This window comes from Pygocentrus nattereri, chromosome 7, assembly GCF_015220715.1.
Source record: "Pygocentrus nattereri isolate fPygNat1 chromosome 7, fPygNat1.pri, whole genome shotgun sequence".
Taxonomy (NCBI): Eukaryota; Metazoa; Chordata; class Actinopteri; order Characiformes; family Serrasalmidae; genus Pygocentrus; species Pygocentrus nattereri.
Window position 1 is genome coordinate 11,042,609 of NC_051217.1, and position 10,602 is coordinate 11,053,210.

Consider the following 10,602-nt stretch of genomic DNA (forward strand, 5'->3'; position numbering starts at 1 on the left):
GCAGGTTCACACTGAGCACATGTGACAGATGTGACACAGTCTGGAGACGCCGTGGAGAGCGATCTGCTGCCTGCAACATCCTTCACCATGACCGGTTTGGCAGTGGGTCAGTAATGGTGTGGGGTGGCATTTCTTTGGAGGGCCGCACAGCCCTCCATGTGCTCGCCAGAGGTAGCCTGACTGCCATTAGGTACCGAGATGAGATCCTCAGACCCCTTGTGAGACCATATGCTGGTGCGGTTGGCCCTGGGTTCCTCCTAATGCAGGACAATGCTAGACCTCGTGGCTGGAGTCAGCAGCTCCTGCAAGATGAAGGCATTGGAGCTATGGACTGGCCCACCTGTTCCCCAGACCTGAATGTGATTGAGCACATCTGGCACATCATGTCTTGCTCCATCCACCAACGCCACGTTGCACCACAGACTGTCCAGGAGTTGGCGGAGGCTTTAGTCCAGGTCTGGGAGGAGATCCCTCAGGAGACCATCCGCCACCTCATCAGGAGCATGCCCAGGCATTGTAGGGAGGTCATACAGGCACGTGGAGGCCACACACAATACTGAGCCTCATTTTGACTTGTTTTAAGGACATGTGTGTTTTTACACTTTAATTTTGTGACTCCAAATCCAGGCCTCCGTTGGTTAATAAATTTGATTTCCATTGATGATTTTTGTGTGAAAATCATTAATATTCTATACATTTTGTGTTTTCAAGTATTAACACAGACTTTTGCACAGTACAGTGGGTGTGTGTATTTTCTTTATATGCATAGGTTTTGTAACGTCAGTGGTTATAGATTATTCTCCAATAGAGTAAAAGGCCTTCTCTAATTCAAATGTTTTGTGAGAGAAGACAAACTTGCTGAGGAAGAGTATTGTACTACTTTTAGCATGTGAAGGAAACTAAAGGAGTGCAGGATGCATTTGAGAAAATATCTGGATATTCAGCACAAACCTTAGCACTGTTTGGTGCCATGTGTGTATAATAGACTGTAGCTTGACAAGAGTAGCAGATATTAATAGAGATGTATGTAGGGCCCAGGGAGGAAACACTCGATCCAAGTAGAGGAAATGAAAGTCAAGTCGTGAATTTCTGTCCTTGCCTAATCAGGTTTCGATGAAATTAATGAATGGGGGTGCTGTAGCAGAAATTGAAACTGAAGACATCTACGGATTACTACCAAAACAAAGGAAAAGATGCGTTGTTTTAAGAATAGTAAACTTGCACACTTCCCAAGCACTTCATTAGGAACACCTCTTTGTTTCTACACTCATTGTCAACTTTATCAGTTACACTTACTATGTAGGAGCAGTGTCATTGCTTAACTAAGAATTGTCCACCGACCAAAAATATCCAGTCAATAGCATCCGGTGTCCACTGATGAAGAACTAAAAGGTTGAGTGACAAATTGTGCAGCAACATATGAGCTATCATTTACAACTACAAAGTGGACAAACAAGGTAGGAGCGTCTAATAGTTGAGGCTCACCACTTTGCCAAAAAAATCCTATAGCAAAAGGCCCAGCAGCTTAAAAATATTATTCCTCAGTCAGATATTGCAAGGCATTTTGCCTTCTACAGTGCATAATATCAAGAGATTCAGGAAATCTGGAAAAATATCTGTGCATAAAGGACAACGGTGAAAATGAAAATTAGTGCCCATGACCTTCGACCCCTCAGACAACACTGCATTAAAAACAAACCGGTTTCTGTGATGGATATCACTGCATGGGCTCAGGACTACTTTGAAAAAATGTCATTAAATACCATCCTTTGCTGCAGACACAAACATTAGTTACGACTGACTATACTACACTCAGTAAAAGCCATATATCAACAACATCCAGAAACGCTGCCAACTTCTCTGGGCTCTAGTTCTTTTAAAATGGACTGATGTACTCAGCCTAATTAAGCTCAAAATATGGCCGCAAAGGCCCTTCACGGTTGCACAGATAAAGACTAGTTTAATAGAAGAATGGCAAAACCTCTGCCTTCTTTGTATTTTCAGTCCCTGAACGATTATTAAATGTTAAAAAGTTAAGTAATGTAACAAAGTGGTAAATATATTTCTGTCTGTCTTTTACAATGTATGTGCAAAAAAAAAACTATGAAGTTCATAGGGAACAAACAAAGCAGTGTTTTTGTACCATTTTCAACTTAATACAGGTCAAATAGAATTTAAAAATCACTGCTTTCTGTATTTATTGGCATTTCACATACTATCCCAACTTTTTTAAATTGAGGTGCATTTGAAATATGTGCAAATGCAGTGAGACTGAATATTTCTAATTTAAAATGAGCAAGTAGTAAGATATCTGGAAATGATCTACAGTAAAAAAAAATCTCATTTCACTTTTTTATTTATTCAGTTAAAAGAAAACTGCCATGCCAGCAATAAACGATTGTTTGCATTGTTCTCTGAAATCTGGAGGTGGTGTTATGTTAACCCTGTAAAACCCAAATATAGAAAAAAATGCAAATGTTAAAGGGGACCTGTGATGCAGAAATTGAAGTGTTACCAAATTTTTTATGTTTTAGTAAGTTTTTATTGAAATGTTGCAATATTGCAACATCGCGCCTAGATAGGAGCAGAATTTGTGTATTTGCACTCATGCTGTCAAAACAAATATACTGAACAAATAAGGCTTGATTTGCACTGTGGACTGCTTATAAAGCTCTTTAACAGTAAATATCATTATTAATAATCACACAGCAGTCATACTTTTATGAATCTTAATTTATTGACCAAAAAAATAAGAATAAAAACTGTTGCAGACCCAGGACAAGCAGACAGAACCCAGATTAGTGGGAGGCAATGGTGATAACCACTTGTTTTTATGTACAGTGGTACTCCAAAAAGCAGTTCCTTTCATCTGAAAAGCATAGACGCACACTACACTTCCTGCACAGGGTATTGGTGTAGCCTTTATCAGAGTGTCTGCAGCGTCCTCTCTTTGATTTTACAGGGAAATGTGCGACCATATCCTTGCGCACATCCACTGGTGGTACACATAACCTCCTCAGGGCAGACACAGGTCTCTGTGGTATCACTGTCATGGATGTCAAAGGGCTCTGTGATGTCACTGGTGATACAGGGCTCCCCCTGCCTAAAGATGGTCTCCCATCTGCCATTCTTTTGTAAGCTGTACTCATTTGTGTTTTCTGTCAGAGCCTGGATCATGTCTTCTGACACAAACCTTTGGAAGTATTCTAATGGTGTATGGAGGTTAACGGCACCACTCGTGACATCTGGACCAGAGAAATTGGTACATGGACTAGTGAAATCCTTTTTCAGCCAGCGATATCAGTCCTGGGGTGTGGTCCGATAAGTTGTTTGGCTTGGTTTAGTTGCCTCAACTTCCTCATCATCAGCAGTTGGGCAATCTATGGGTGCCTGGTTCTGTTTGTCCAGCTCCTCATCACTTGATTCACTGGTGTCTGATTCCATTTCAAAATCACTCTCTCCGGTTTGAACAGCTTCAATGACATCTTTCACGGTGTAAACAGATTTCCTTGCTCGTAACATTCTGGAACTGAAATAATAGTGGGAAGGATTAGATGCTACATATGCTACAATATGAATCAATATGAATACATTCCACTCAAGTCACACAATGCACTGTTTGGCCACTTAGATAAACATAATAAAAGGAACACCCAGACCACTTAGATCCACAGAGTCCAGAACAATGCACCATACTTGCAATTCCCCTGCCCACTTACATCCATACAGTCAAGAATGTTCACACCTTTCCCTACACCCATACAGTAACCATCCGCACAACCAGTGTCTGGCTTTAGATATTTGAGTAATTAAATCCCAGAAAAACATATGTATATATATTTTTACATATAAAATACAGCCAAAGTTTCAAATACTGCTACTGGAAAGGCTTGAAATACCACAACAACAAATCATGTTTTCATTCAGAATTACTCAAATCTGTGTTATGTTTCTAGTAGTAATAAGTAAGCATTTTCACAATATGTGAACATTTGAGAAGTGTTAGACACAAAGACATAAGCTCAAAATCTAAGTTGGTGCATGCATTCAACAATAATGTAGTAATTACATGTTCTAGACATTCTAATTATCACCCAAAAAAATAATTCAAGGATTTTACTTACTTCAGTGTTGAGATATCCACTTCAGTAAACGAGGGAGATGTGCATCCAGAAAAGTTCCCAAGTCGAATGACTTCATGGCTTGATGGTCAGACCTTTTTACACATTTTACCGTCCAATGGCATTGCAAGGCTAAACAATAAGACCTAATGGCTATGAAAATGTGGCGTCACAGGATATTTTTGTTTTGCAGGTTTGTTTTTGGTACAGCTAAAAGTGATGTTGTAATTTTGCAACAAGGGGCCTTACAGTGTTAATGACAGCTGAATTTTGTTAGTAAAGATGTATCATTTGCATATGAACGTTGTGTATGTAATTAACATTACAATTTTCATAATTTTATTATGAAACGGTTGAAACACATTGCAAAGCCAAACCACAACCAGAGTTTTTAAGTTTATTGCACTTGGCATAGGCTTGAGTACGTGGCGATTCTCAGCCAATCAGATCACACAATTTGCCTGAAGTGGACCAATAGAGACACACCCTGTTGTACGTCACTGGAGGCGGTGCAGAACAGAACTCGTGACCTGATTGGTCGGAGCCGATGTTCTCGGGAGGAAGCGCTTTCACAAAGTACAGTTTATATCCGGAACGGAGTTCAGCTCGAAACCGGCGTGCAAAAACATTTAAAGTTAGGAATTGTGGTGAGTTGGATCGTCTGCACTCAAAGAGGCGTCGTTGCTAATATTCTTCTCATTTTTATGCCCCGCTTGATAGCTTGAGAAAGAAGCCGTAACAGCGCTAGATAAGTGTAAAGAAGATGTGAGGTGCTGTCCGCTGTGGAGGGTAACGTGAGGTAGCTAACGTTAGCTAGAAACGTTATAAATGACATTATTCTATACGTTAAATACGTCTTCTAGAAAAATATCCCAATTTTGGCCAACATTGAGATGTAAGCAAAGCCATTCAGAGAGGTTCGAAGTAAAATTGTGCGTTACAGAAAAAAACGTGCTGACTCGAATGTCTATACAGTGGTGGTGATGGGAACCAGGGGTCGCAATGTCTACAACACGAATATAACCATTTTATTTCTTTAACTTACTGTCCAAAATGACCAATAAACCTGTTAATTTTTGAGCTTTTATATGTGATGTCGAACTGTAAAATAATGTAGCAGTAAAACAGTAAAAATAACCATGAATGGGTTTTAAAATATTTTAGACCAAAACGTCCTCAAAACTTTCCTAAACAGTGTCTCGGACATCAGGCGTATTCTTAACCATTTTGTGTAATAACTTTCTGTGAGTGAGCTTTGAGAGGCGTACATTGCTTCAGACGTTTGGTTCCTGTCACCACCACTGTGAACAAATCATTGCTAAAATTCTGCAGAACAGAGCATTTCACATAAAACCACTCTGAATGCCTTTGTTTACGACTAGCCATTGAAATATGCCGAAAATGTGAAAATTCGGTGGAATTTTTTTTTCAGTAAAATACCTTCATGTGCTAACAATTGTTCTAGAAGTTGCTCAGTACTAAAGCATTTTACTGCTTGATTCATTATTTACTTGCAGCGTCAATGTTTTTACTTGAGTCTGGGTTTAGGCTACTCTACCCATCTTTGCTTATACTCATTTTTTTAGACGCTGCAAGATCAGAGAGGAGAGGATGGAACTGTGGCCTTTGCTTTTGTGTGCCAGTCTTTGTGTAGTTCACATTTACAGTAAACCAATGGAGAAGAAGGACCGTGTCCATCACGATGCTCCACTCAGTGACAAGGAGCATGATGATGACGATAATTTTGACTATGACCATGATGCCTTCCTTGGCCAGGAGGAGGCAAAGACTTTTGACCAGTTAACTCCAGAGGAGAGCAAGGAGAGACTAGGGTATAAACACATTGACGCTTATTCAGAAACAATCCAGTTGTGTTTAGTATGGTGATATTTGCAGATAGTCTTACCTGTCTTTCTGTTTTTCTCTGTCTTTCTACAGTATAATTGTCGATAAGATAGACGAGGATCAGAGTGGCTATGTTACTGTTGAGGAGTTGAAGAAATGGATCAAACATGCTCAGAAGCGCTGGATCTATGAAGATGTAGACCGGCAGTGGCAGTCTCACGACCTCAATGGAGATTCATTTGTTTCCTGGGAAGAGTACAAGAACGCTACATATGGCTACATTCTCGGTGCGTGTTTGTATGTGACCGTGTGTAGACATGTTTACAGATGACAAATCTCACAATATTCTGAACAAAACTCAAATGAAGAGAAATTATCACTGTAAGCAGCTTACAGGAGACACTTGAGCTGGAGATTGTCTTATGAAACACATTCAACTTTGTGTTTCTGACTAAGTTTCAGCTTCACAAAATCAAACAAATGCAGCTGCGGTTAACTACATTTATGCATTTGAATAACACAATTTAATCGTGTTACAGATGTCAGTGTAATGTAGAATGTAGCTTTAGGATTTTTTTTATAAAGAAATAAGAAAAAAAGAAAAACAGGAATCTTGCCCAAGAACTCCCAAGCATAAATCAGACCCCAGTCTGCTGCATGGAGGGCAGCAGTAGTATGCTATGCTACTATGCTATACTAACCAGCAGTTGTTTTGTGATGCCGGTTAAAAACTTTCTGAGTGAATATAGCTTTAGATACTTGGACTATGATTATTCCTGGCTAAGATAAACAGGAAATTCTGCTTTGTGAGCCAGAACACTAGGAGGCAGTGCTATAATGGGTTGACTGGTGCTGATTGTTTGCAAAAGACAAACATGACAACAAACAATGTTAATTGCAGGTAGCATAATCAATAGATTGTCTGTTCTCCACGTTGTCACAGTTTTGCATTCCGATAACATGGTGTCATGATGCCTTGTTACATCCCTAGTCATCACTTATATGAACTATTTGTGCAGATGGCTAAAAATTATGTCTGTGTCTGTGCAGATGAGTCAGATCCCGAGGATGGTTTTAATTACAGGCAGATGATGTTCAGAGATGAGCGGCGCTTTAAAATGGCTGATAAAAATGGTGACCTGCAAGCAGATAAAGAGGAGTTCACAGCCTTCCTACACCCTGAAGAGTATGACTACATGAAGAATATTGTTGTGCTGGTATGTCTGAGAGGCACACACAGAGTCAGCAAGAGTGTAGTTTACTAGAATTTGGATTGGATTAAACTTGACCAGTACTGCTCCCCTAACATAACATGCTGTCATGGCCGTTGACTTATTTGTTGTGCTAATTTATGCTGGAACTCTAGGTACATTTTAAAAACTTTTACAGCAGTCTCTGGTCCTGTTTGCACAGATAATGTCAAATATTTTTTTACTTTGTGATCCTCAGGAGACAATGGAGGACATTGATAAAAATGGAGATGGTTTCATTGACTTAGAAGAGTACATTGGTGAGTGGAACATGTAGGAAACACAAACATTACATATCCCTCAGTTGTTTATATCTTTCTCACGGTTTGTCTCTTTTTTCCTGCCTCACTAAGGTGATATGTACAGTCAGAATGGTGACCCAACAGAACCAGAGTGGGTGCGGACTGAGAGAGAGCAGTTCACAGAGTTCAGAGACAAAAATAAAGATGGTCGTATGGATAAGGAGGAGACTAAGGACTGGATTCTACCCTCAGATTACGACCACGCAGAAGCAGAGGCCAAACACTTGCTTTACGAATCTGATGCAGATAAGGTGAGAGTGAGCATCATGTTCCGAATTCTCATGTAAAAGAATACTGAAAGTAATAATTCTTGTGTACAAAACTCAATTTGCTACAATTCTCTGATGAATTGTGTATATTTTAAAGTGAATTTCTTTCATGTAATTTATTTAGTAAAAGCAGAGCAAAAGAACAACCTGCAGTCATGTGCAAAAGTTTGGGTGACTCTGGTCAGGTTACATGATTTTTTGAATTGTTAAGTGAAAATAAGTTGATGCATCCTCTACAGGGAAAACACTTCTACACATTTTAATGCACAATTATTGTTTATTTACTTGATATATTGGAAAAAATAAAACACAGTGTGGCGTGTTTTGTTCTATTTAGCAAACATGTCAGCACAAATGTAAATTGTGCACTAAAACTTTAAAATTCTATATATACGTTTGCTCCCTGTAGAGAATGAGTAAATTTTATTTTTGCTAGGAAAATCATCCAAACTATGTAATTTGACTGCAGGTCTTCACACTTTTGCATAGAAGTGTACCTCTGTATTGTGTACAATGACACATTTAACCATTCTTGGCTTATCCCAGCAGTGCACATGACAAATATTTTAGGAACCTAGACTTTATGGAGGCCTTGTGATAAATCTCTCAAGACTGGTTAAGCCTGGAATTCCTAGCTGCTTTGTGAAAGTTTGGCATACAGCACAGCACAAATGTGCTATTCATCGCCCTTGCTGTCACCCGGCACAATAAAACATTACAAATTGGCCATATTTGAAAACAAAGATGAAATTAATGTGGCTCTGACAATTTAGTCATCATTAGTTACATTTATTTATTATGGTTTTGCTTTTATCTTATATAGAAATTGTTATAAGGAAAGTATATAGTATGCAGTCAGCCATGCATGCTGTCAGTTCATCATCTGAATATCCCTTGTTAGGCAGCCCCTCTTAGATACTGTGCAAATGGATCAAAGTGGCAGAAGTCATAATCTTTTGGTTGCAGAGTTATGCAGCAGGAATAGTTTTGTTTGACAGTTCCTTTTGTTTTTAACTCTTCTTGTGTGTGGTTATGTGTTCTAATTGCAGGACGGACAGCTCACTAAACAGGAGATTGTGAATAAATATGACTTATTTGTGGGAAGCCAAGCAACAGATTTTGGAGAAGCTCTAGTAAGACATGAAGAGTTCTAATCTCCAAATGATTGCGTGTGACTGTGAAATGGACTGTAATTTATTTCACAGTTTTCCTTGTGTAAAATCCTAATTGTGTAAACTTCCACAGCCATGAATTGTCATTTTTCTACTTTTGTAAAAGAAAACAATCAAATATTGTTTAGTTAGCTTTTATGTCAGACATTTTTAGTTTATTCATAGAAGGTAGATTTTGAAGGTGGACAGCTGATTTTGTATTCAGATGCACTGAACATTTAAGAATATTCATATTTTGTTGTGCATGTTATAAAGTCTCTGGAGTGTTGAGGTTTCTACAAAAGCACATCTTAATTTTAGGAAGGATTATAACAATGTTGTTTATCCTTGTAATCAAACTTTATGGAATGTTTAGTATCTCATATAGGACTTGGATTGTCGCTGTAGGTTACTGAAAGTCAAAGCTTTGTCACTAGAGTAAACTGATGCAGTGGTGCATATTATTTAAACAGCACTTCTGAAATAGTTTTGGTTTGCAACATAGGGACCATTTACAATCACTACATACATTTTAGGCTAATTTAAATGTAATGCATTAAGTTTTTGTTAAGAATGGCAACGTATTCTAATGAGGCAGTTTCATTCATCAATAATTCTGTTCTTCACATTTCACTTTATTTGGAGGTGTTGAGTCTCCTTCTATCATTCTGTCTCTTAAGTGCCTTTTCTTCTCTCCTCACCATTTCAGTCGTTACTGTATATGTTTGAACAATCACTGATTCATTTTGCATACTATTAGAGATAATGAAGTAAAGCTGACTGCTGTCTACTTTTCAAAACACTGTACATATATTTAAAGTCATGTAAATTGTATTAAGCACATTGAGTGTAAATACACTACAGGCTCTGCAAATGAGACTTTTCACAATAAAATCTATCTGAAAGAAACTAAACATTTTTTTTCTAGTTGTTGTGTATTGAAGTAAATGAACCTATTCACCTCAAAGGAACTGCATCTCTAGTTTTATAAAAACATAACTGTTTCATAATAATTGTCAGACATAGTTACTGCATAATAAATGTAATCTTAACATTTTCAAAGCCTGAATAATAAGAATAAAGCATTATTATAGTAAACTGTAGTGTTGTAATGAGTGCGCAATACCATTTCTTCTTTCCTGACACCAATATTCAAACCATTTTATTGTGCAATACTGTACTGAAACTGATTTGTGCTAAACTGGGCTTCTGTGTGGTGCAACCATCATGGGAAGATCTCAAGTTTGATCCCCAACATGCTGGCTTCCAGTCTCCCACCATGATGGCACTGTGTGATAGTGAGTGACCTAACAGTCAAGAGGTATTGGCAATAACAAAACTGGGGGGGGGGGTGTTCCCGTGACAAAGGGTGTGCAATTCTAGTTACAGGCAGAAACTTCCCAAGTTCTCAGAGTTCTTCCGTACCCTTTATAAGACTTCCCTCATATTACCACCACGTTGAAGACATGGTGTGAACTCACAAAATTGAAAGTGAGCATCTAAAAGTAAGCTATCACACTCTTCTACCCCACATGAAGAAATACACAGCTAACATATCACACAATGGTAGTGTGAATTATTTCAGGCTATATTTGTTACAGGATGCCATCTCCAGTTATATATGATATGCCTTACTGAAGCTAGTTGAATACTCTTCTATGTTG

The 10,602-nt window shown here is 38.4% G+C and overlaps 1 protein-coding gene and 1 long non-coding RNA gene across 3 annotated transcripts; one reads left to right on the plus strand and one right to left on the minus strand.

The window, feature by feature from the left end:
- Positions 1-2,718: 2,718 nt before the first annotated feature.
- On the minus strand, positions 2,719-4,316 carry LOC108423551. Its single transcript, XR_001857568.2, has 2 exons — positions 4,125-4,316; positions 2,719-3,529 (listed from the first exon to the last, which is right to left on the minus strand). It is a non-coding gene; the product is annotated as an uncharacterized LOC108423551 (long non-coding RNA).
- A 324-nt stretch (positions 4,317-4,640) lies between these two features.
- Positions 4,641-9,852, plus strand: calub (calumenin b). Of its 2 annotated transcripts, none has more exons than XM_017716491.2 (7): positions 4,641-4,768; positions 5,708-5,953; positions 6,060-6,253; positions 7,017-7,183; positions 7,416-7,476; positions 7,570-7,769; positions 8,837-9,852. In XM_017716491.2, exons 2-7 carry the CDS (start codon positions 5,733-5,735, stop codon positions 8,939-8,941), a joined length of 948 nt encoding a protein of 315 aa, XP_017571980.1. In that variant the 5' UTR covers positions 4,641-4,768; positions 5,708-5,732; the 3' UTR covers positions 8,942-9,852. The 2 variants fall into 2 exon arrangements, with proteins under 2 accessions (XP_017571980.1, XP_037395639.1); XM_037539742.1 differs by lacking the exon at positions 4,641-4,768 and adding an exon at positions 4,779-4,920.
- Positions 9,853-10,602: the final 750 nt, after the last annotated feature.